The sequence below is a fragment of the Melanotaenia boesemani genome, chromosome 21 (genome assembly GCF_017639745.1).
Source record: "Melanotaenia boesemani isolate fMelBoe1 chromosome 21, fMelBoe1.pri, whole genome shotgun sequence".
In the NCBI taxonomy this organism is placed as follows: Eukaryota; Metazoa; Chordata; class Actinopteri; order Atheriniformes; family Melanotaeniidae; genus Melanotaenia; species Melanotaenia boesemani.
The window spans coordinates 3,025,610-3,051,515 of record NC_055702.1 but is presented as its reverse complement, the minus strand read 5'-3'; the positions used below and the strand labels follow the sequence as shown (position 1 = coordinate 3,051,515).

The 25,906-nt window shown below is 38.7% G+C and overlaps 3 protein-coding genes and 1 long non-coding RNA gene across 7 annotated transcripts; 2 read left to right on the top strand and 2 right to left on the bottom strand.

The window, feature by feature from the left end:
* Positions 1-1,503: 1,503 nt before the first annotated feature.
* Positions 1,504-6,693, bottom strand: LOC121632961 (zinc finger protein 2-like). Of its 2 annotated transcripts, XM_041974805.1 has the most exons (5): positions 6,384-6,693; positions 6,080-6,264; positions 4,840-4,996; positions 3,148-3,311; positions 1,504-3,075 (listed from the first exon to the last, which is right to left on the bottom strand). In XM_041974805.1, the coding sequence occupies exons 3-5, from the start codon at positions 4,952-4,954 to the stop codon at positions 2,188-2,190; spliced, it is 1,167 nt and encodes a 388-aa protein (XP_041830739.1). In that variant the 5' UTR covers positions 4,955-4,996; positions 6,080-6,264; positions 6,384-6,693; the 3' UTR covers positions 1,504-2,187. The 2 variants fall into 2 exon arrangements, with proteins under 2 accessions (XP_041830739.1, XP_041830738.1); XM_041974804.1 differs by having other exon boundaries at positions 1,504-3,311.
* A 647-nt stretch (positions 6,694-7,340) lies between these two features.
* Positions 7,341-10,808, bottom strand: LOC121632967. The gene is made up of 4 exons (XR_006008987.1): positions 10,664-10,808; positions 8,647-8,999; positions 8,244-8,473; positions 7,341-8,161 (listed from the first exon to the last, which is right to left on the bottom strand). It is a non-coding gene; the product is annotated as an uncharacterized LOC121632967 (long non-coding RNA).
* A 2,555-nt stretch (positions 10,809-13,363) lies between these two features.
* LOC121632960 (gastrula zinc finger protein XlCGF46.1-like) lies at positions 13,364-18,558 on the top strand. 2 transcript variants are annotated; one of them, XR_006008984.1, is made up of 3 exons: positions 13,364-13,613; positions 14,387-14,603; positions 14,754-15,061. XR_006008984.1 is itself a non-coding variant. In XM_041974803.1 (3 exons), exon 3 carries the CDS (start codon positions 16,630-16,632, stop codon positions 17,932-17,934), a length of 1,305 nt encoding a protein of 434 aa, XP_041830737.1. In that variant the 5' UTR covers positions 13,364-13,613; positions 14,387-14,603; positions 16,556-16,629; the 3' UTR covers positions 17,935-18,558. The 2 variants fall into 2 exon arrangements, 1 of the variants encoding a protein (XP_041830737.1); XM_041974803.1 differs by lacking the exon at positions 14,754-15,061 and adding an exon at positions 16,556-18,558.
* Positions 18,559-19,793: 1,235 nt separating this feature from the next.
* Positions 19,794-25,149, top strand: LOC121632333 (zinc finger protein 226-like). Of its 2 annotated transcripts, XM_041973729.1 has the most exons (3): positions 19,794-20,076; positions 21,539-21,698; positions 22,663-25,149. In XM_041973729.1, exons 2-3 carry the CDS (start codon positions 21,584-21,586, stop codon positions 24,573-24,575), a joined length of 2,028 nt encoding a protein of 675 aa, XP_041829663.1. In that variant the 5' UTR covers positions 19,794-20,076; positions 21,539-21,583; the 3' UTR covers positions 24,576-25,149. The 2 variants fall into 2 exon arrangements, with proteins under 2 accessions (XP_041829663.1, XP_041829664.1); XM_041973730.1 differs by lacking the exon at positions 19,794-20,076 and having other exon boundaries at positions 21,237-21,698.
* The last annotated feature ends 757 nt before the right edge of the window (positions 25,150-25,906 follow it).

Sequence of the window (25,906 nt, the reverse complement as noted above, 5' to 3'; positions counted from 1 at the left end):
CTTTGTCTACTTTTATTTATAAGATAAAATTAAGCTTCTGAAATGGTTTGCTCAACCTTTGCCAACTTCCAGCATCTCCACTGTGCTGCTCTATCATTCTGTATGTTAAATTAAAATGATCATAGATATGAAACATAAAAGTTTAAGAAGCCAAATCTTCCTTCTTATTCTGTAAAACTTATAGAAACAAACAAAAAATAAATAAAAGTGACAAATTTGGCCCTTCTTTTTAGAACACGCAGAGAAATAAAACCCATTAATTAAATAATTCCAGGATGGTGTTCGGCACGGTGTAAAAAGTAGTTCCAGGGTGATGTTCAGCACGGTGTAAAAAGTAGTTCCAGGGTGATGTTCGGCACGGTGTAAAAAGTAGTTCCAGGGTGATGTTCGGCACGGTGTAAAAAGTAGTTCCAGGGTGATGTTTAGCATGGTGTAAAAAGTAGTTCCAGGGTGATGTTCAGCACGGTGTAAAAAGTAGTTCCAGGGTGATGTTCAGCATGGTGTAAAAAGTAGTTCTAGTGTGATGTTTGGCACGGTGTAAAAAGTAGTTCCAGGGTGATGTTCAGCATGGTGTAAAAAGTAGTTCCAGGGTGATGTTCGGCACGGTGTAAAAAGTAGTTCCAGGGTGATGTTCAGCATGGTGTAAAAAGTAGTTCCAGGGTGACGATCGGCATGGTGTAAAGTGTAGTTCCAGGGTGATGTTCGGCACGGTGTAAAAAGTAGTTCCAGGGTGATGTTCGGCACGGTGTAAAAAGTAGTTCCAGGGTGATGTTAGGCACGGTGTAAAAAGTAGTTCCAGGGTGATGTTCAGCACGGTGTAAAAAGTAGTTCCAGGGTGATGTTCAGCATGGTGTAAAAAGTAGTTCTAGTGTGATGTTTGGCACGGTGTAAAAAGTAGTTCCAGGGTGATGTTCGGCACGGTGTAAAAAGTAGTTCCAGGGTGATGTTAGGCACGGTGTAAAACGTAGTTCCAGGGTGGTGTTCAGCATGGTGTAGCATCTCTTCTTCTAACATGTCTGGAAATGTCTGGGAAGTGAGAAGACCAGTTGCTGGAGTTTTAGGAGAGGAATGTTGTCCCATTCTGGTCTGATCCAGGATTCTAGCTGCTCTACAGTCCTGGACCTTGGTTGCTGGATTTCTGCTTCCATGATGCTCCAGATGTTGTGTACTGGTGAAAGGTCTGGACTGCAGGCAGGCCAGTTCAGCAGCCGGACTCTTCTCCTGTGAAGCCATGCTGCTGTGATGGATGCAGGATGTGGTTCAGCATCGTCTTGCTGAAATCTGCAAGGCCTTCCCTGAAAGAGACGTTGTCTGGATGGGAGCAGATGTTGCTAGTAAACTTACAAATATTTTTCCCCACTTTTTTTCTAATTATAAAGCTAAAAAACTAATATAAAAAAATATAACACAGTGACATAGAATAGTATTTTTCCACCAGTGAGGTAATTCCCAAAGAACCATCAGACAATATATTCCATTATCCAACTCTGCATGGTTTCAGTTTCTTCTCACTCCTCTTTGCGAAGACATGAAATAAAGTTGGATGAGCAGGCAAACTTGATGGAGTAAAATAAAATAGTAATTTTCCAAAAATGAGTTTCAAGAGCAGCAAGGTGCAAGCGGAGTGTATTTATTACACCAGAGAACAATACACAGCGAGTCCACCTGAGTAGATTGGCTAGTCTGGCCTTAAACTCTCTAAATAACTCAGATTTGTAACGGTTTCTAATTAATTGGATTGTAATTGAATTTATTTGGATTTGTGGTTTAAGTGGTTCAACATGATAAATGTTGTGAACGAGCAACATATAAATAAACTGAAATGAAAAGGACCTCAGCATGATGTGCAGTGCCCCTAAAACATTACAGAAAACTGGTGGAAACAGGTCCGATGGAGGGATGAATCCTCCCCAGAACCTGCACCTCAACATTACTGAAGCTGTGTGGGATCATCTGGACAGAAACATCCAAAGTCTTTCAAGGATCCTGGAGAACTACTCCTGGAAACTACTTCAAGAAAAGACAAAGTTTATCTAAGAGGGTTCAGACTGTGATAGAGAATAGAGCTGCACAGACCAAACAAACTGTTTTTACCTTATACACTATACTTCCATTTATCTTTACATGTTTAATAAGTTAATTAGTAACTTAAAGGTAGAATGAATAAATAGTTGCTTGATTTGACTGTTAAAGAGACAGGTGGACTCCCATGTGTCTCTTCAGGCTTCCTTTTTGTGTAAATCCTTTACCACAAACGTTACAGTCGAACGGCTTTTCTCCTGTGTGGACGATCATGTGTCTACAGAGATTGTAAAGATATTTAATTTTCTTCTCACACTTGGTACAGTAAAATGTTTCTTCTCCTTTGTGGGCTACCAAATGTCTCTTCAGATGTCCCTTTTGGTTAAAGGTTTTCCCACAAACGCCACAGCCAAACAGATTCTCTTGTGTGTGGGGGATCAGGTGTCTCGTCAGGTGTTCGCATCGTTCACCACAAACATCGCTGCTGGCCTGGCTCTCTCCTGCGTGGACTCTCATGTGTGTCTTTAGATTTGCTTTTTGGTTGAATCTTTTAGCACACACGGCGCAGACGAATGGTTTCTTTCCCGTGTGAAGGATGGTGTGCCTCTTCAGATCTTGCCTTCGGCTGAATCTTTTACTGCAAACATCACAGCCAAATCTTCCCTCCCCTCTGCTGACTGAGCCCTCTGAGTCTGGGCTGTGCTTCTTATTGACCAAACAGCTGGAAGTGTCTTTTCCTGGATGGCATTTCATGTGTCTCTGAAGAGACTGCTTGTAGCGATATTTTTTGTCACACTCAGAGCAGCTGAAAGACTCGGGTGTTGTGGTCTTCCACTGATCAACATGGTCTTCGACTTCGGAATCGGAAGATGTGTCAGTAGAGTCCGAGTCATTTTCACCTGGCTTTGGTTGTAAAAGATTATTTGAGTCTGGGTTCCAGACTGGTTCTGGTCCTCCGCAGTCCTCTTGATCTGTTTCTGTTTTTATCTGTATATCTGAGCTGCTGCTTGGAGGTTCTGTCTCTCTGTTGTCTTCAGCTTTGATCTGATGAAGCTGTGAGGACAGAGGTTTGTCTTCATCATCTTCACTCTTCACAGTTACAACATTTAAAGAAAAACTACTGACATCAGTCTCCTCTTGTCTATCGAGCTGCTCGGTCTCATGACTGGTCCAGAGTTCCTCCTCTTTCTCCTTTATGTGGGGGAGTTCTGGGTCCTGCTGGTCCAGACTGGAGCTCCAGGGAACCTCTTCTTTAATCCCAGACAGCTGATGCATATCAGCAGGCAACACTGAAAAACAAAATAAGAGCAAAAGTGGGTTTAAAAAATAATTTTGGGCAGAAAAGCAGCAGAATATAAAGGAATGATAATTAGTACATTTTTCTGATGTTTAGTATAAATAACAATTGATGTTGCTGCAGTAGACCTGCTCATAATAAGACTTAATACCACCAGGTGATATTGTAAGACATTTTAGAGTCAAAGAACAGGAGTGTTAAAGCTGCACTGAAGAACTTCTGCAGTATTCTAAGTAACGCGCCCTCTATCATCAGCTACTTCAGCATCCATCTCGCATCCGACCTGTACCGAGATCTCCAGCCAGTAAAAGATGGTCTTATCTTGACTTTTGTCTTATCTCTTGTTCTGTCCCTTTATCTTCTTTTTCTCTTCCTCCAATAATACCTTCTTGAATTTCTTTGCTGAATCAGTTACAGGGCACATTCAAAACAGCCGGTGTGTTTATATCGGTTTGCTAGCGTGTGATGCGGTGCAGAAAGTCAAACTCTGCTGCAACATCTCGTCGCATCCCGGATTAAAAAGTTGTGTAGTGGTTTCTCAGCCTCAGAACGCTGCGACAGCTCCAGAAATGCACATAACAGATGTCACTGTGTCATCAAACGACTCAGGAACATGGAGTTTAAGGTGCAAAAGTTACATAATGCGTCTTTAAAACTCAGATTTCTAAAAGGGCATTCAGGGTAAAGACAGTCATATTAATGCCAGATATATAGCTGACTGACATGCTTTGTATTTGCATGTCTCATAGTTCATTTAGCACAGCAAGTTGAATCAATAGTATCCTAAATCATGGATAAACCCCTTCACCTCAGTGAAAATGTCCTGCTGTTGTTGAATCAATTTTAAAGCCAAAACATCATTTAGAAACAAACAGCAGTAAATCCGTTCCACAGATGGAGGCAACCGTCTTTAAAGGGTAGCACACCCTAAAATGTGTCTTTAAGCTGAAAACATTAGACTTTATTGTTATGAAAACCACCTGTATTGTTGTTAAATTATTATTTTTTAAATCCTAATTTTATGGGTTAAGAATGGCTCAGCCCTGCTGGTTCAAACCAGGTGTAGTTTTTCTTGCCCATTCTCTTATTTAATGAGGGAAAGAGAAGAAGTGGCAGTGTGTTTGCCACGCTATGACCAACATTAAAACATTTATCTAACATTCAGTCCACAATTTAGTCTGAAAACCCGTAACACAAGATTCCATGATCCACAGAATCCATCGATTTATAAAGCACAGCAGTCTTTGAATAAAGGCTTCCATGAGCTCATTTAAACCATCCAAGGTTCACTCGGCTTTGCTGTTTCCTGAAGCCAGGCTCACTGGGAGATAAAATGTTAAAAGAATCCACAAACTACTTCAACTGATTATGTACAAGTGTTTAAAGAATCTATGGAAAAACCCAGTTTGGAAATCTGTAATGCTTTAATAGAGCTGGATCGCCACACTTCAATAAGTGGAACAGAAAAGCAGTTTTCCAGCATCAGGAATGAAGCTTGTATTTCTGTGTGTGAGACTTACTGGGGTCTTTGCTGTCTTGTGCCTGTTCCAGTTCTGATGTGGATGCTGCAGGTGTGGGGGGCATCAAACCGAGCCCTCTGGAGTCATCTGGTTCAAGAGTCTTCCTTTGAGACATTCCCGGTCCAGCTGTGGTTCTCCTCTCAGCAATCACATCCAACTAAAAAGAGCACATATTTTTGATTAAATTTCACAGCATTTACTCTGTATCTTTTGACATTTTCCTTATACAACTCTTTAAAGTCATTAACTAACTAATCAGCATTAAACAGCTCTTTCAGACTGTATTTACTCTATTTGGCATTTCTCTTTTCTTTCCTATCGATCCACATATGTACAGTGGATGGAAACGTGTACTTTCTTAAACCTGTCAAAATTCCAGGTTTACGTAAAGCTAAAAAATGAATCCACAATAAATCACTTCCAAACTTTCGCCACATTAAATGTAACGCATAAGCTGTACAATTCAACTGAAAACCAAATCTATAAAAAGAAAAGAGTAGAAAACATCATTTAAATACAAACAAGTACAACAACAATAAGCCAGTTGTTTATGTGCGCACCTTTAAACTTTAAACTTAACACTTTGTTGAGGCGCCTTTTTAATTGAATTACAGCATTCAGTCTTCTTGTATGGGTCTATCAGCATGCCACATCTTAACTTGTCAATATTTGCTCACTCTTCATTGCAAACACAATCCATATCTTCAGATTATGAGTGTGTTTGTTGTGCACTGCCTTCTTCAGGTCACTATACAGATTTGTTTTTACTGGGTTTACCTCTGGGATTTCTCTAAAACGTTCAGATACACAGGGCCAGGTTGCTTTGGATATCTTTATTGCTTCATATATAATAACATTTAAAACAGACTTCTGAATTTATCTTTGTCTGTATAACAAAAATTTATTTGATGATGTGAAAAAAGATCTGTATATGTGGAAGTACTTTACATCTTTAACCACATTGTTGGTGAATAACAACCCAGTGGTCACCTGACCATGAACAGCTTGCCAGTGAAAACAAACCCTGCATCATACCAGCGTCCATGTTGGAGTGGTTTCTGAAAGCTTCACTGTCAAGGCTAGAAAAATGTGGTGAATGCCTTATCGTCTACCCACCCACACCTGGTTAAACAAACCAACAGAGGCCGGATGATCAGTTTCCCGATCTTGTGATGTAATTGGTGTAATCAGCTGGTAAGCTCAAAGCTGTAATGATTTATTCCTTAAATACTTATTGTACCTGGATTATAAAATCACTGTTGATGTGCCCACAGTCTGTTGCTCGACGACCATCATCGGCTCCACATAACGGCGCTTTGATGGTGGAGGGTTAGGTGAGGTTCTCAGCTGGTTCTGGGCTTGTTGACACATGAGGGAATACAGACGGCACATAGTCTGGGGGATTCTTATCTTTAATGGGTTGTCCTGAGGAGACAAAGATAACTGTAGTTAAATGATTCCACTAATTTCATCATTTTTTTGGCATTAATACAAAAACAACTAGCATATCTAAACAGTGATTTCATAATAAAGAATTTACTCACCAGTCACAAAATGATCGGAACAAATTGTTGAATATTTAGAGGGACTACACGGTGTACCGCCAGCATTAACACGCTTGATAGCGGCTACCCAGTTATCGCGTCTTTCAGGACTTTTGTGTCCTTCGGCAGTTTGAAAAACGACCTCTTCTTATCTCTAGAATAGTTGTGTTTATGGCAGCCGACCACAATACAATTATTCGGCATATTTACACGAATCTCTTCGAAAAATTAAAGACAAAATAATAAGGATTTACACTGAAATGCCACAGGCATTATGTTTTGGGAACCCCAGAGAGTCAACAGACGCTAATCGATCCTGCTCTTATTGTGTTCCCCCGCAACAAGCGCAGTCAACAAAAGGTTCCTTACGCCGTTTTTATTTATTATTTATTTATTTATTTTAATATTGTTTTTTTTTTATATTTATTTTGTTGTTGTTAAATCTCAACCTGCAGGATTATTTTGATGGAGAGGTTTTCACCAGAGATTTATGGATAAACAACACATATCCATGTACATAGAATGTGAAATGAATTACATGTATTGCATACTGTTACACACATGTGGAACAATGAAGTGTTTAAGAAAGTGCACCAAAAAGTATAAAGCTTTGTAGTAAATGTCAATAATGTAAAAAGCTTATTGAATTTAAAGAAAACCATTATGTCAAGAATATCTGTAGAACTGTTTAAACAAGTTTAGATAGATAGCAAGGTCAACTGAAAGGTGATACGCACAAATGATGTGGCCACTATCTGAAACAGAGGAAATAATTTTTTTCTTCTTCCCCCTAAATCATTTTCACTATTTAGTCAGGAACTCAATGGCCAGAGCTTAAATCCAGACAGCTAGAAGTCAAACCATCTACTGAAACTCCAGCTGCTGGATGAATTGTTATGAGTCCCTTCGAAATCACCAGTTTTCAGTTTTTGGCTCTGGAAAGTCTTTTAAGGGTGAAATCCACTTTTCTACACACAAAGGTTAATATGCAGCTCAGAACGGACCAAACAGAATTACCCAGCAGAGACAGTGAGACCTGTTTAACAGCAGAGGAAAACACACCTGCTGATGATGGGACTCAAAGTTTATTCAGAACTTTGTTATTAGCACAGCATGTGATGAAAAGTTCAAAGTTACAAGAAGCATTTTTAATAAAGCAACTACAAATCATACTTAATCCTCATTTCTTCCGATATATACAGGAAATTAAAGCAATTGCTTCATTAATACTGTAAACAGATTAGCTTTAAATAACTCAGCCTTTCCTGAGTGAAAATATAATGCACCATTCATATTAACCAGCTGAACACATTCAGTTTGGGATAGCCTATAAAAGAAAGAGAAGCTCCACATTATCATTATTTTACTTTTTTCTGCCAAGGTGAATCGACTTTCTAAGCAAAGCAAACACACTAAAAGACATCTGTGATTGTTTTAAGGTGCAGAACTTCTCATTTCAACCATCAAAACAGAGTTCTCTAGATTAACAGCAGAGCCTTCGACTTTCTCATGTTTCTTTTTTTCCATGTGAAATAGAGAGATTCCAATTAAAAGAAGAATCACCAGGATTGTGCGCAAACCACATATGAGCAACGGGGAGGGATCTGTTCTGGGAGACACAGCTTGATTGGAAGAAGTGTTATACGTGGATGCTATAACTGACTCACTCTCCTGGTCCACAGTGGGGACTGATGTTGGTTCACTACAGAGGGTGTTGTCTTTATGGACCCACACTGATGTGCGTGTCCCGTTGGATATGCAGTCAATAAGTATGAAGCCTGAGAGCAAACAAAACAATCATTTATATACTGCATTATTATTATTATTATTGAGAAGTTGCTTGAAGACTTTCTTACTCACCACAGGTAGATATGTCCTCCTGACTAAACAGACCAGACGTCCTGAGACATTTTGTTTCAGTGTGATGATGTTTGTGTCAGTATTTCCAGTCAGGAGCTCAGCGTCTGTCAGCGTCTGTCCATTCAGAGTCCAGCTGTACTGAGGACTGTCCCCTCCCTCAGAGGAGCAGGACACCTTTGTCTCTCCCTGAGACAGACACTCAAAGACCAGCTGGACAGAGGACACGGGAGCTGAGAGGAACACACATTAGCTGACTATACTTTATATTTAATACTGCAACTAAATCTTAATATTTTTAATGAAGGATCAGGGAGGCTCACAATACCAGAATATGTTATACAGATCATCAGTAAAATGTAGGATTTATGTTCATTAATCTTCTAGATAGAAAGTAGTTGTTTACCTTGAACAGTCAACTGGAGAGTCCTTCTTGTCATCCATCACGCAGATGATACCTTCTCTATGAATTATACCTTCTGTGTGAATTAAGGATTACAAGCAAATATTCACCACTGTCACTCCTGTTCAGATTCATAATCCTAAATGTTCCATTACTGGGAATAAAGAGAGATTTGTTTTCCATTTGACTGAATATCATCATATTACTTATCCATGTCAACATGTTCTGTGATTCTTTTATCCATTCAAATCTATGTATTTCGGAGGCACTGTCTATCAGCTGTAGGTCCAGAGTTCCTCCCAAAGCTCCGTAACAATGAGCTCCATCCATTCTGCCATCACAGTACGTTCCCACACCTGGAATTTTTTAAACGAGAAGAAATTTTACAATATTTGTAGCTGACATCTGTAAAAATGTAAATATTGTAAGCAAATTTACAAACTATCCAAAATGCAAAGGCAGACTATTTTCTATGCTGAGTTATTAATTATAAGATTATTTGTATTTTATGTTCTGTAGTTCTTGTAACACTGAGCTCCATCCAGTCTGCCATCACAGTACGTTCCCACACCTGGAATTTTTTAAATGACAAGAAAAGTTTAAATATTTCTTTTGAGCTTTCAGTATCCCCAGAAGCACAATGTCAGTCTTTTAATAATATGTAAATATTAACCTAAAAAGTATTCTGTTGCCACAATGTCTTTGTCAGACTGAGTTATGTAAACAATTATTTACTGCAGTACAGCTGAGTGTTACAGGTCTGTGATGGAAACAAAGTTCATCCTCTTGCACTCCTTTAACTTTGAGCAGAAACCTTCCTCACAAAAGTCATTTTAATACACACAAACACACACACACACATATACAAAATGCAAACAAGTACATAAATAAACTAAACTTTACTCGGCTGCTTTAGCAGAAATGTTCTGTTGTTTCTGCTTCATCACTGTCACAAACCATCACGATTCACACCGACTTTCATTAAGATACATTTAATTTTATTATATTTGTAGCTGACATCTGTAAAAATGTAAATATTGTAAGCGAATTTACAAACTATCCAAAATGCAAAGGCAGACTGTTTTCTATGCTGAGTTATTATTCATAAGATTATTTGTATTTTATGTTCTGTAGTTCTTGTAACACTGAGCTCCATTACAATACGTTTCACAGTAAACGTGCGTTTCACAGAAACCTGCTTTCAAACAAAACTTTATTCTTGTAAAGCTGAGTAATATACAGGACTGAGGCTGAAAAAAATGTTAGATTCAACAAACTGCAACTCTGAGTACAGGAATGTTTCACCAAGAATATTTCAATCTCAAAGAAGGAAAACCACAAATTCAAACACAAGATAAAAAAAGCTTCAGCCTCAATCTTACTTCTGCTTCACTGTCGTCAACCACTGAGACACTTCAAACATTTCAAACGTTAGAAAAATCTGCACCTTGTAAATAATAATTTAACAATAAATCTGTCGACCCTACCAAAAACTAAAATGTTATGAGCATTAATCTTCTTTTTTTTAGTTTTAGCTTCTTTATTTTACCATCAGTTTATAACCATTTTGTGTCAAACTCTGTTCAATTCTGTGTAAAAATATTTGAAGAAAGTTGAGACCAAAAGATTTTCCAAATCATTTAAGCCCAAAACATGCTTTTATTTCTAAACAATACAGTTGAATAATCTGAGAGGACCATCGCCATATAAGGCATTATAAAAGCTACTGTGTGCTTGTCTAAGCATTTTTCCCAGTTGTGGTATTTGCAGACGGGAAGTGAGATTTATAAAAGAACAAATTTTTTACAAATATATTATTGTATTTTAGAAAATGACTATATTGATATTATTCTGCACCACTGCTGATAAAAGTGAAAAACAACTTAAATAACTAATAACCCAAAAAACAAATGTCATCAACAACTTCATTACAACACAAAAAAGAATGAGAAAGTGTCGGAAAATGGAGGTAAGTGAGTCCAGAAAGCCTTGATGAGGTGAAAAATGATGACCAGCTCACCGTGACAGACTCCAAGGAGCATCAACGGCAATCCAAGCACAGCTTCCATGTCGCTGTTCAGTGGTTGCTGACCCGCCAGATAACTTACAACGTGCTCTTACAGTTAGAAGTGTGAAATGTCTGGCATTGTTGCCCAGACTCAGAAGGTTCACTGTGCTGCATGTGGGGAGGTGTGAAAGGAAGTAAGTACAGTTTGGTCAATACTCAACCCAAGAAGGAACCAGAGTGATTAAAGCAGGATGTTCAGTTTCACTGGTTTTACACTCTATTCACAGTCAGGCCTCTTTTTTTCTTTTCTGTTTTTTGGGGCTCTAGTGGTCTTTTTTGAGCAGTAGTTTGACAAGTACGGGGTCAGAGAGATAAGGGATGATATCCTTCGAAGGGTTCAAGGACAGGATTTAAACCAGGACCAGCTGCGTCGAGGAACTGTTGCCTCTCTGTAAATTTCTGCAGGTTCAACTTAACACCACCACCCTTTATTTTAATCTCATTTCAGTCTTCTTTTCATCTCTCTCTTCTGATCTGCAGCCTGTAGTTTAGAAATTACCCACAGCTAAATACTTTAGTTTAAAACATATCTACAGTATTCAAAGAAGAGGAGAGGGGGTGGTGGGGCTGGTAGAGATATAAGGAAGGTGTGGTTTGTCTTTTCCTCATGTATTACATTTAAACCAGGTGTGGCATGTAAATGCTGAAAAAAATATTAAAGTACATAAATGATTAGTCACAAACAGACATAAAAGTCATCTGACAGAAATAATTAAATGTGGTTTGCTGCAGTAAACAGCAGTTTGATGAAGAGTTAGCATTACGTGTCTTATTCAGCTGTCATTGGCTCCATTTATGTTCTGAAAGAAGGGCATTTTATTAATCGCTCATCACCCCACCTCCTCTCTCTGCACATCAGTCCTTAACCCCTCTGCTCACATCTCTGGTGGAAAGGGCTGAGATGTCAGAGGACAAACCTAATGTGTATGAACCAGAACAGGGGACAAGAGGTCTATCTATGAGTTTAGTGAAGATTTTATGAATTGAACAAAAAATATTTAAATCAGTGGAGTAGCTTTAAATATTCCTAAAATCAGACTGTATTGCTATAAAAAAAAAACATCAATAAAAGCTCCATGGATTCTGGAAGTGATAGGCCTCGTGATGGCCGTACAATTCTCAGCAGACATGCCAAAATGATTATAGTGAAGTAATTAATATTATTATTAATTCATTAAATTAATGTAGAAAATGGATGGATAGTAATAAATTATCACTATGAAAACTTAGGTAATAGTATTTGGTAATTATAAAAATAAAGATGAATGAATGAATGAAACTTTGTCATTGCAACAGGTGCAACAAAATCTTTTTCCAGTACAAACCCATCCAAGAGTAGAAACAAACAGATCAGGTATCAGCCGCCGTGCAGCGCACTATTTTCTTTAACTTTTGTCTTTATGTTCAAATAAAAATTTCAATTTAACTCTATTAAAAAGTTATCTAGTGCTTTGGATATCTATCTCCAGAAACCATTTGGTGAAACTGAAAGAAAATATAGTTAATCTGTGACTAAATCATTGTAAATCTGCCCAAATTTCCATGTGTTGTGCTAGTTTCAAACCATTTACCTTAAACACACAAATTAAGCCTCTCTTACTAATTGTGACACTGTGCTTTAATTGCAATAGATGTTAGGATACCATTGTAACTGGTTTTTAATATTTTGGACCATAGATTAGACAGATTTTTGTCAATTTTTGTGGGATTTTCTCCATTTGTTTTAGCAACTTAAGGTGTGTTTCCATTGAGCAGTTCGGTTCGGGCTGGTACGGTCCAGTATGCTATTTTGTGTGTTTCCATTATAAAATGGGTCCATACAACCGAACCATACCGCACCATTTCAGGACGTTCTTCAGTCGTAGGTCCATAGGAATGGTACATATGGTATGGTTAAGGCAGAAGTACTGGCAACACCGATGAAATCTGTTGATTGGCAGACAGAAAAACGTCACTGCCCACGACAAAAGCAGGCGCAACACAAACAACACTGCTGTTCAGTTTGTGGCTCAGTTGCACATTGTGTTTGGTCGTCGGAAAGATACAAGAAAAAGGTTAGGTTTGGTGAACCCCATAAGCTTAATTGCATCATGAATCTCAGGGTTAACCTAAAATACAAAAAAAATAAGCTAAAATAATTCATGTTACACATTGTCACCTTCCTAAAATAATAGCCTACGTAATTTTTTTACAAAAATGATTTCTTTGCCTAAATCATCTTTTTGTGGCACTGGCCACCTCTGATAATGTCACCAATATCCTAATGATGTATTAATCTGAGAATGTTGGTGACATTATCAGAGGTGGCCAGCATCACAAAAAGATCATTTAGGCAAAAAAAAAAAAAAAAAGATAAAGTCATTTTGTGTTAAAAAAAGAAAATGACTTAGGCCATTATTTTAGGAGGGTGATGATATGCTTCATAACCATAAAGGAACTCATCTATTATCTTGTATTATCAAAATAAATAATTGCAGGAATGGCTGCTTTTAGATTCCATGAATAAGAAAAAGAATAAGAAAAATTAAAACAAGAACATATCAATCTTTTCCAAGAAAAAGAAAAAGAAAACAAATGTTCGTCAGCTTTTAAAGACAGGTGCGGTGGTAGGAACCTTCTCTTGGTTAAGTTGGGGACCAAAATAACTGTAGGACCGGTTGCGTGCCGTTTTGGAGCGTACACAAAAATGTCCATTGTCTTTAATGAAGAGTTGTTGTTGTTTGAGTTGCTAGTGTTGTGAGAAAAGATGCCAGATCGTGATAAATGAAAAACGCAAAGAAGCCTGAATCCTCGTCTTCAAGGAAGAAAACAAAGCCGGAAAACAAGGATAAACATCTGTATGGCCTTTTCCAGATTAACGAGGGACAGATGTTTTCACAGACACCGAACTTATGTTCTTCTGGTACTGTATTTAACCCTCCTAAGAAAATGTGTGTAGTTGTCAGCGTTTGTATTTAATGTAAAATTCTGTTGTCGCTGATCAGAACCAACTGATGACGCGTTTTTTTTTTGTTTTTTTTTTTTTGTTGTTGTTGTTGTTTGTTTTGTTGTTGTTGTTGTTTTGTTTATTTGTTTTTTTTTTGTTTTGTTTTTTTGCCAGTGTCTTTTCATATTTCTCTTATTGCCTGATATCAAATTATCTGTAAGTTTCTTCCAAATTCATTTTGAACACAGTTGTTCTAAATTTAAATCCTATTAAGTGGCTAACTCATTTATTATTGTGTTTTATTTATTAAACTTTTTAGTGATGAATAACTGCCATTATATTAAGATTAGTTCATATTTATCATGAAAGAGAAAAATGTCTCATTCTATATCTAGTTTTCTATTTTCTTACTTTAAAAAAACAATCATTACAGATTTTTTTTCCACATTTAATCTCACCTTGTTCAGAAAATGTTTTTCCAGCCCTTTTTTTTTATTAAAAAAAAATCTTGACCTTAATATTAACTTTTTTTTTAAGGAATTATACAAACTAGAAAAAAAAATCTAAAACTGATTTTCAGTTTTTCTGTAGGTTTTGTCAAGGGGAAAAAATCTGAACTTTTTCAGAAAGTTGCACCAAATTCAAAGCAGTTTATCTACAAACATTGTCATTATTCCCGTTTGTTACAGGAGTATTTGTTGGAGTTCATAGTAGTGATGAAATAACTGATGTTGACATTTGTGTTGTAGTTTCAGTTTTCTGTAGCGGTACAACAGCAGAAGATCCAGCATAGACAACCTGACGTTCTTAATTGATTCTCTTTGGTTGTGAGGACGGATTTCAGGGAAGAATCTGGGTTGGAGCAGGGATGCATCAAAGCAGCAGCAGCCTCAGATTGGTTTGGTCCCCTCATACCTGCACCATCCTCATGAGAACTGGTGAAGAGACAAGACATCAGAATCCTCAGTGAGTCACACACATTTGTTCACTTATTAACTTATTTCTTACTAATAAGTTAATATTTGTGTAAAATATATTTTATGGGCATGCGACAGATATTCTTGTCAAGCGGAGATATTTAATGACTTTATGGCCTTTTACTCCGACATGTTTCAGCTGCTTGCTGTAGCCGCCCTGAGAAGGATCATATGATGTTGCTGTGAAGTGTGGTGTAGGTTCTCTCTTAGGATCGTCAATAGGGATGAAGAGAAGTACCATCCTCCACAGGACACCAGTCAGCAGGGGTGTAATTGTCCTCAGCTGTCTGCAAAACCTAAGAGAGAACTTACAAGACCCCAGAGCTTAATTTCTTACCTGTCTTATTAAAAGGAACCTCTGCATGATGTACACGTGATTATGCCATATGTTCTGTAAATCAAATTAAAATATAAATGTATTTACAGCAGGGAGAATAAATTTGCAGAAACAAAGATCGAGTCCTGTCTGTTTAAACAGTGCGACGTCAGCATCATGACATCCAAGGTGTAACAGCATAATCTCACCAAGCTGCGAAGGATTCAAAGGATCAATGATAATTTTATTCTCAAAAGAGATGTCACGTCCAAGTCAGGATGCCAGTAACAGGAAGTCAGATTTGACAACAGACTGGTGACTGGTGGATAAAGAAACCACGCTTTCATTTGTACCAGTGATGAGAGACATCAGGCACAGCTGCAGGTAGAGAGGGAGAAGAAGCCGGCCGAGACCAGGAAGTGCAGGCGATGCCACGACATGACAGTCTTCTCCTTAAGAAATTTAATGAATCAAATACTGTTGAATACATCTTTGATGCTAAGTGCTTCAGTCACGACTGCTTGACTGTTGCTTTCGGTCAGGAGGGGATGTCTTCAGGTGGTGTCCAGTTTTCAACCCTGAACCACAACGCTCTCCAGCTGGTGGGTCCAGCAGTGATGACCAGTCACTGCCCATCTTCTCCTGGCCTTCAGCGTAACTCCTCCCTCTTGTTCCAGCGCCAACAAGATGCTCTTTCTGCTGCCTCCCCCAGCCTGCGGACAGCTGTCTTTCCCTCTCTTCCTGCTACTCCCAGAGCTGTGAGTGTCTTCCAGGCTGATTGTGCCAGGAAACCCCTGCACCCGACCTCAACTGGGAATAGCCAGGTCTACCGTCCCTTGTCTCTGCACTGGTCAACAAGGTGCCGGTACTTGGAAGCCTTCCTCTCAAATGCCTCCTCACAACCATCTTCCCATGAGACCATCAATTCAGTCAAAATGATATTTTTTGCCTCCTCTGACCACAAGACCAATCAAGCCTCAGCAATGTTTGCACAACCTGGGGGAAGACTAGTGTCCTTCCCAGGTCGACTCTCATCTCCCACGATTGTGCCTTTTGGAGAAGGCCCTTCTTCTTGATCATCTTAGGGGCTGGTGGTTTCTGCCCTTCCCTAATAAACAGTATGGATGGTGTGGGTCTCTCGTTGATTCCCCGCTTTTTCATAATTTGAAAATAAACGTTTTCAGTACAGATCCAGCTCATGACATTACATGTATATACCGCATTAGGCAATTTAAAAAGGAAGTTGGGGTGCTGTGTAGAATCAAAATAAAAACACACGCAGTCATTTGCTAATCTCTTCATTTCATTACCATTAACAGGCTCTAAATATAAACGTGTGGCTGTAAATGTCTAAAATGTTGCACCAGTGTGTAGAAAAAGTAGGTCTGGAGTCTGATCGTCTTGATTTGGATGGTTCTGTTCTGCAAGACAGTCTACATACAAATAAAACCACCGTCCTCCCACAAACAAGGCCAAGTGGCTTTAAATGTGTCGCCATAATGCTGGTCGTCCACATTCTGTCAATCACTGAAGTTCTTTGGTTAAATATTTTCTCATTTCCTTTCAAACCTAAACTATCAACGAAAACAACTGATGCTCCATGTGTGTTTCATTGTCATCTGCAGAGGTCCAGCAGGTGGTAGATGCTGAAGAAGAGGTTCTCTGGAGCTCCACTCTGGACCAGCAGGATCCAAGAACCATGCAGAAGGATCTCTGGATCCATCAGGCCAGAGAGGATCTTCATGATCAGGAGGAGACTGATTTCAGCAGCTTCCCATTAACTGTTGTAACTGTGAAGAAGGAAGATGATGAAGAGGAACCTCAGCCTTCACAGCTTCATCAAGTCAAAACTGAAGACAACAGAGAGACAGAACTTCCAACCAGCAGCTCAGACAAACCGATGAAAGCAGAAACCGGTGGTGAACCTAAACCATCCAAAGAGCTTGATCCAAATAATCATTCTCCCTTAAATGTGGATGAAAAGGATTTAACATCTTCTGAGACTGAAGTCAGTGAAGATGATGAAGATGATTGGCAGGAACCACTGACAGATTCTGGACCTGAAACAGGAGACGGCGATCCCGACTTGAAGGAAAAGAAAATGAAACGTTTACGTGTCCACACGGAAGACAAACTGCTTCACTGTAAGGGCTGTGATAAAACATTCAAGTTTAAGTCTGATCTGGAAATACACATGATCGTCCACACGGGCGAGAAGCCTTTCATCTGTGAGGTTTGTGGAAAAAGCTACACCCAAAAGGGAAATCTTAAAAAACATTCTGTTGTCCACAGAAAAGATGATCAGTTTAGTTGTGAGTATTGTGGTAAACGCTGTACACAAATGAAACGTCTTCAGGGACACATCAGACTCCACCCCAAGTGTAACTTTTGTGAGAAAAGATTTAGATTTCAGTCGGATCTAAACCGACACATCATCGTCCACACGGATGAACAGCCCTTTGAATGTAATGTTTGTGGTGAAAGATTTAAACAAAAAGAATACCTAAAGAAACATTTGAGTCTCCACACGGGGAACAAACGGCATCAGTGTGATTTCTGTGAGATAAGATTTAGAAACTTGTACGACTTGAGGAGACATATGAGAGTCCACACGGGCGAAAAGCCCTTCGGCTGTGATGTTTGTGGTAAAATATTCACCCAAACCGAACATCTCAAGCAGCATTTGACCATCCACTCAGGAAACAAGCCGTTCAGCTGTGATCGTTGTGGCAAAAGCTTCAACCGGAAGTCCAATCTTCAGGCACACGTGAATATCCACACAGGAGAGAAACCTTTCAGTTGTGACGTTTGTGGTTTAAGTTTTACTAGAAAGGCGTACGTTAAGATACACATGAGAGTGCACACGGGTGAGAAGCCATTTGTCTGTGAATGTTGTCATAAAAGATTTATGCAAAGTTCTGATCTGAAGAAACACATGAAGTTCCACAAAGCAGAGAAAAAAGGGTGTTGTGATCCAGTGAAAGTTCCACATGAGACTCCATGATATTTAAAAACACATACAAAACAAAATATTTAGAACTCTGAAGAATTACTGTTGTAACAAGGTGTTATTAGTCTCTTTATTAAACAATGACTGCATCTTCACAGCTGCTAGCGTAGCCGTCTTGCTTTATTCTTTAGATTTTTCCAGACATACACGATACTTTGCATCAATATTTATGTATAAAAAAAGAAGACTTTTGTTTTTAGTTGATCTTAAGATTTTTTTTGTTTGAAGTCTTTAAGCGGGCTGGCCCCGTCTTATCTCTCCGATCTTTTAACTCCACAAGCTCCCTCCAGATTGCTGATATCTGCTGACCGGTTGCTCCGTGTTGTCCCGGAGGTCCAGGCTGAAAGACCGCACCTGCCATGGACATTTTTAAATCTCTTTAAAAGATTTATTTTTACACCCTAGCTTTTAAACCAGACTGCGTTTTGGCGTTTCTTGCTGAATCATAGTTTTGCGTTTGTCTTTTTATTGTCTTTTCATTTCCTTTATGTTTGTTTTATTGTTGTTTGGTGTTGTTTGGAGCTGCAGCTGTCTTGGACCACCATGTTTACAACTTGGAGATGCAGATTTTTGTAGATTTCTGGGTAGTGATGGTGTGATAAAGCTCTGTGGATGTGTCAAGTCTTTTCTAGTCAATCTGTTCTCCAAGTTTAATGACTTGAAGCCCTGTTCATCAGCTCATTTAGAAGCGCTGGCATCTGCTGGTTATTTCATGTACAGCAGTCCTGTGATATTACATGTGGGCTACATATCTGTAAATATCTGTAAATATTGATGCTTTATGTCAGAACCCCCATATTAAGTACTGTAAAGTCATATTAGATGAATCTGTGCTAAACGTGGTGGTATATCAATGAAGTATCAGCATATTTATCATGGTATATAAAACAATCAGGCTATATAAATTATTTATATCAATAAAGTTATAAAGGTTCATATTTATTTTTATTTATTACTTTTTGGTAGATATCATGTCAACATGCTCCCAAAGTGCCAATGTCCTCCCTTTCACGGTGGCTCCCTTCTGAATCAGAGCTTTCAGTCAGTCTCCTGCAGGTTTTTATCCTCGACATCACCTCAACAAGGCTGACCACTTCCTGTATTTCCTGCATCTTTTTAAACAATTTGAATCACCAGGCAGTCACGTCGTTTTTGTTTGTCTAACTTGCTGCCAGTTAACCTCCTGCAGCACATTCCTCCAGCTTTTCTTTCGTTGTACCGGTTACTTTTTCTAGTCCTTAGATTAACTGTTGCCATCAAATTTATGATAAACTAATACTCTTCTTGAAATAGTAAAATATCTCCTGAACATGTTGGTGTGTTTTCTTTTCCGAATAAATATTGGTTTGAGATGTGAACATTATTATATAATGGTTTCACTGGCATTTAAGGTAGCAAACCAATCTTTTTTTGGTTTTGGGGTTGTCACCTTTAAACCGGCATAAAAAGGAGAAGGTTAACAACTTTGAATAAAGCACTGGCAGAAGTTAAATATGTTCTTACAGACACCAAAGGTATTAAGCTACCTCAACAGATAGCCTTTTTGGTGAACCTGCTTTAGAGCACAGCTTGTGTTCTCCTTAAAATTTAACAGTAAATCAAAAACTAAACTACCTGTGGTTCTGGACTATATGAACCTCCTCACCATGGATCCTACAGGGTTTATGTTCAGTATCACGTTTTCTAAAATTAATTCCTTGGTTTTAGTTACATTAAAATCAAGGAAATTGTTGTCACACCAATCAGAGAATGAAGGTAAGCCACTCCCGTGATGTTATCCGTTTTATTCTAATATATAAAGAAATAATGTTTGGATCAACAGGAATAATACAGGGGGAGGAACTTTTGTTGGCTGCGTTGTGTTGCAGGGGGAACAAAACAAAAGTGAGACCGGCTAGAAAGCCGCTAACGACGATCTTCCAGGTTTCATTGGTGCTGATTGTAGGAGGGCGAGAAGCTGAATTGTGACACGTGGAGAATAATTTTAGCTGGGAAAACAAAAGTAAAGAAGCGTGAATTCTCGTTGCGAAAGAAGCAAAACGAAACGGGGAAAGACGAAGGCAGGAAACCAGGAGAAGCGTCGATGTGGCCTGGAACTCACAAAAATACAACATCTGTCTGTTTGCTGATGAACAGGTGATTTAACCCATCTGTGTAATTAGTTTTATGTAAGAACGAGTTAGGCAATGAGCTGAGTTAGCAACACAAACCCAGTTTCACTGTCTGGGTTTTAGCAGGAATCCTGCATGAAGCCACCGTAGCTGTCATCGTCCTCATCACACAGAATGTCAGTGTTTTATACATGCGTGATAATCTTAAGATTTATATATTCATAATAACATCAGCGTTTTTCATTTTGAGACACAAAGTAGACTGCAGTTTTCTGCCTTTGGGACTCATGGGCACTGTGCTTGTACTGGCCAGGAAAAATAATCTTCTGCGCCAAACATTAATTAATTAATTGAAATTCTTAATAATTTGAATTCATTTTTAGGTGACTGGTAAAGGTAACTCTTTTGTCACGTCTGTGCTCAAGGATAACTGTCACTGGCTGCAGATGCTGTTTGTTGCACAGAAACTCATATATTTACAGTCCTGCTGGATTTTTTATGGTCGCAGCAAAATGAGTAAAATTATTTGTGCCATTGACTGTCTTAATCTATGAAAACTTGTTATATGAGAAGTTACACAAAGCATCTTATAAGCAGGTCTATTGCACATACAAAGGATATGTAGGCTTTGATTTAAACATGTTTACTTTGAGAAGTTTGAGTAAATATTGTTGGAAAGTAGGGCTGGGCGATTAAAGGATAACACTGATAATTCGAATTTTCCATTTCTAAAGATTTATTTTTATGAAAATCTGGATTTTTTTTTCCATAGTTAGTTAGCAGCAGACTTAGCCCTCCCTCCACACCAGAACTGTGTTTGTCTGACAGATTTTCAGTGAAGTGACCCTTCACTCACGCCTGGGATTTAGCTGTGTGTATAACTGCAGTGAGAAATGCTGCTTTATACGAGATACAGAAGTCAACTTAACCCACAAACCCTAGTTAAGAAACAACCTTCATCAGAGGAATTATTTCTGCAGTGGATCCTGTATGATAAGGATCCAGATGGAAAGAGATCACGGATGCATTGTGTCGCATATTTCGATGTAAGATATGAAGTCGTTTAAATGGTGGAAAAGCTATGACATTATATGCTTTATTTTTGCTGGCATTCATTTATATAAACAAATAAATGTTTTTAATAAGTTTATGTATGTTTTGTAAAAGAAAAGAAAAAAAAAATTGATTAAAATCGGAAATTGGATTTGGTTATAAAAAATTGGAGATTTTATTTTTAGGCTATATCGCCCAGCCCTATTGGGGAGTACAGACAAAGTAGCACAACCACATTTTTAAATGTTTGAACCTATAAGGCTATCTGAGTACAGTATTTGTGGATGAAAACTTTGTCATAAGGAGGCCTTCAGAGCGAAGCGGTGTGTGTTTATATAGCAGAAATATATATTCTGGTGGAACACTGGCTTTTCAGTGGAAAATATTAAGTTTCTTCTGCTACTCTCAAGAAAAACTTAACATGCTCTTTGTAGTTTTAGCTGAGGGTTGTAAAGAGGAGAATTACAGGTGGAGCAGGGATGCCTCAAAGGAGAATCCTTCAACCAGATGACTCCAGAGGGCTGGGTTTGATGCCCCCCGTACCTGCAGCATCCACATCAGAACTGGAGCAGACAAAAGACAAGACAGATCTCAGTGAGTTTTACACATTTGTTTGTGTTGATGTTTGCATGGTTACGAAGACTGTCTGATACCGGGAGGCTGCTTGATCGTGACAGACAATGCAGTTTCAGAGGAAAAGGAAGCACAGCCATTATCTGTAATATTTTTTAAATATTTGTAAAGCAAATGAAACTGGTTGATATTAGGTCTAATCCTGTAAGCCATCGGGTTTTTGAAGGTGAGGTTTGTCTAAACTGACCCATGTCAAATCAACTATAGCTCCAAAATTATTAGGCCAGAATGTAAAATCTGAGCTGGCAAAGTGTGTCACATTAGTGCCACCTGGTGGTGGTAATGATGCATTACATGGTGGTGGTTAAAACAAGACAGCCTTTTTATGACTCAGTAGTCATAAAAAACATTTTGATTTCTTAGTTTAATGGCTGTTTTAAAATTAGGATGTTATTTTCCATATAATGTATTTTCTGAATGTTTTGCTCATTAGCCAGCCTTCCTTCAGGACATTTTACCAACTCAACCACATCTCCTTCACAAACTCACACCCCTATCTGTGGTCAGTTTAGTTTTACCAGTTAACTAAAAACTTGACTCCTGCATGTATTTGAAGTTTGTCCACTTGGGCAAGAGTAGAAATGACAAACTCCACACAGAAACGCTCCTGCTGAGATTCAAACCGCGGTGTTGCCCTGAAACCAACCATAATAACCATCCGTCTTTTCATACATTTTCTATTTGGGATCAAATATAAACTTGATCCTCTGGAGCACTTTAGACTACTAGTTAAATTAACCACATGTGGAAACACGAGTTATACTTTTTACTTTTATTATATTCATTATTTAATTATCTTTTCTTCTTTTTGTAGAAGGCGATTGTCAACATTCTTTGTCATTTTATAAATAATATCACAAATACTAAGGATCCGGATAAAAACGTTAGAACTTACAGATGTTCTCAATGTTCATGTGTGTTTCAGTGTTAGCTGCAGATGTGCAGCAGGTTGTGGTGATAAAAGAAGAGGTTCCCTGGAGCTCCAGTCTGGACCAGCGGGACCCAGAACCCCTCCACATTAAAGAGGAGGAGGAGGAATTCTGGACCAGTCAGGAGGGAGAGCAGCTTCATGGACAGAAAGAGACTGATTTCAGCAGGTTGTCATTAAATATTGTGACTGTAAAGAGTGAAGATGATGATGAAGAAGAACCTCAGTCCTCACAGCTTCATCAAATCAGAACTGAAGACAGCAGAGAGACAGAACCTCCAACCAGCAGCTCAGATAACCAGATGACAACAGAAACCGATGAAGCGGACTGTGGAGGAGCAGAGGTTGACTCTTCTGAAACTGGAGTCACTTATTATGATAATGATGATGAAGATTGGCAGAAACCTTTGCTCAGTTCTGAACCTCAAAGAGAAGACGCTGACCCCGATATGGCTGTCCATGAGGCTGAAAAGCCATATGACTGTGGTGTTTGTGGTGAACAGTTTATGGGAAAAACACAGCTTCAACTGCACCTGAGAGCTCACAAAGGAGAGCGCTGCTACAGCTGTGACATTTGTAGCAAAAGATTTTTCATAAGGGAACTTCTACATGTACACATCCGAGCCAACCATAAGTGCAGCAAGTGTCAGAAAATATTTAGATATCGGTGCCTCCTGAAGAATCACATGGCGGTCGTCCACACAGATGTGTGTCCATTTAACTGTGATATTTGTGGTAAAAGGTTTAAACAAAAATACTATCTCAACAAACATTTGCGTGTTCATGCAGAAAACAAACCGTATCAGTGTGACAGCTGTGAGAAGAAATTTACATGTCTGTATTATTTAAAGATACACATGAGAGTCCACATAGGTGAAAAACCGTTTATCTGTGATGTTTGTGGTAAAAGTTATACCACAAAGGGAAAACTTAACCGGCATTCCGTCATCCACACTAAAAGCGAACTGTTCAGTTGTGAGTATTGCAGTAAAAAGTTTACCCTAAAGACTCGTCTTCAGGTGCACGTCCAGACCAGCCACAAGTGCAGTAAGTGTCTGAAAACATTTAGATATCGGTGCCTTCTGAAAAATCACATGACGGTAGCCCACACCGATGAATATCCATTTCACTGTGAAATTTGTGGTAAAAAATTCAAACGAAAATACGATCTTCCAATTCATTTGCGTGCCCACGCAAACAAAAACAAACCGCATCATTGTGACACATGTGGGAGGAGTTTTACGTGCCTGTCTTATCTAAAGATGCACATGGTTGTCCACACGGGGGAAAAACCTTTTACTTGTGATGTTTGTGGCAAAAGCTACACCACAAAGGGGAATCTAAAAACACATTCTGTTGTTCATGCTAAAAACAAGCTTCGTTGTGAGTATTGTGGTAAAAGTTTTACCTTAAAGAAACGTCTTCAGCTGCACCTCAAACACCACCCTCAGTGTAACGTTTGTGAGAAAAGATTTCAAAGTCTTTCCAGTTTAAAGATACACCTTATGGTGCACACAGGTGAAAAACCATTTGGCTGTGATCGTTGTGGTCAAAGATTTAACCTGAAGGGGAATTTGAAGAAACACATGGGCGTCCACACAGGAGAGAAACCTTTTAGTTGTGAAGTTTGTGGTCTAAGATTTGCCCGAAGGACCCATGTTAAGATACACATGAGAGTCCACACAGGAAAGAAAAAATTTGGCTGTGATTTTTGTGGTACAGGCTTCAGTTGTCAAAAAAGCTTGAACATGCATCTAAGACTCCACGCGGGTGAAAAGCCATTTCTCTGTGAATATTGTGGTGAAAGATTTATTCTAAATTCAGATCTTCAGAAACACGTTGAGTTCCACACAGAAAAGAAACAGCTGAGGTGTGATGTGATGAATGTTTCACCCAAGGAGGGACTTTAAGTTGCACATGAGACTCCATGAAAGTACAGACTGTTTTTGGCTGGTGTGAAACTGAGCGTGGGTTGTCGTTGTACAGATGAGGGTGGCAGGCTGAGGGATTGAATAATCTGCAATAGAAAGCCAGAAATGGGAACTTAAAGCTTCTTTTCTGTGGACGACAGCGCACATCGCTGAGATACTCTATGTGGTCTGATTTCATAAGACGTCATTGCTGTTAGAGATTTAGTTTTTTGTCTGTATTTATTTATTTAATATTGGTACAAACAATGTTTAACAATGTTTGACGAGTCAAAAATAAAATGTTGCTGTACGTTGTGATGTACGTACATTTGTTTTTCTTACTGTTAAAGCTCAACATAGACTGATTTATTACTACTTTCTACATCAGTTATAACTACATTAATTTAAAACTAAGGATGCACCGATTTCACTTTTTTTTTAACCCAGTACAAGTACTTTGTGTACTTGTCAGTACGAAGTACCAATATGAGTACTTATAAGTCCCATTACAGCTCAGTGGGAAGGTGTGTGAACCAGGACGTCTGATGGGACGACTAAGTCGTTTAATTGTGTGACATTTCAAACGGGTCATCCTTCGACCATATTTTTAAAATGACATTAATAATAACTCTGTTGTTTATACATTTTAAAAAATGAATGTGTTAATTCCACAGATTGATCTCTTTGTATTAATGTGTTCGTTTTTACAGCCCTAGTTTTTTACATTGGTGTCGGGTTCTGGTGTATTTACTGGTACATTTCTATGAATACAGACTACAGGTACACACATAGTATCGGATCCATACTTGATACCGGTATCAGGTATCGGTGCATCCCTGTTTAACCCGTCAGCAATGTGCTTCAGATGTGGTATCGAGGTTAGTTTCCTTCCTGCATTGTACCTGGCTGTGTATGAAGGTGAGGCCTTCCTGGCATGACATCTGTTCCACTTCAACCAGGATCCTGGGAATTAATGTTCCACTGGATCCTAAACTTTGTTTACTGGGGAATTTTACTAGTTTTCACAGTTCTCTAAGCAATGCATTTAATGATGAAATTAGTTGAGCCTGAACTTAAATTCATGGAAGTTGCCTTTTGTGTAGCTAAGAACTGTATTGCAGTGTCATGGAAATCTAATTCCACTCTTCCTATTGACACGTGGTCTTTGGAAATGAAGGAGCAATGAGCTGGACTGAGGACTTCAGTGTATATTGTTAACCCTCTGTCACAAAGAGAGTTGGACTCAATGAAAAGAGGCGGGTTATTTATTAAGGGTGGCTTGAATGGAGCTGTAGATGGTTGAGGTTCAGGGATCCCGGCAGTGTGGTGAG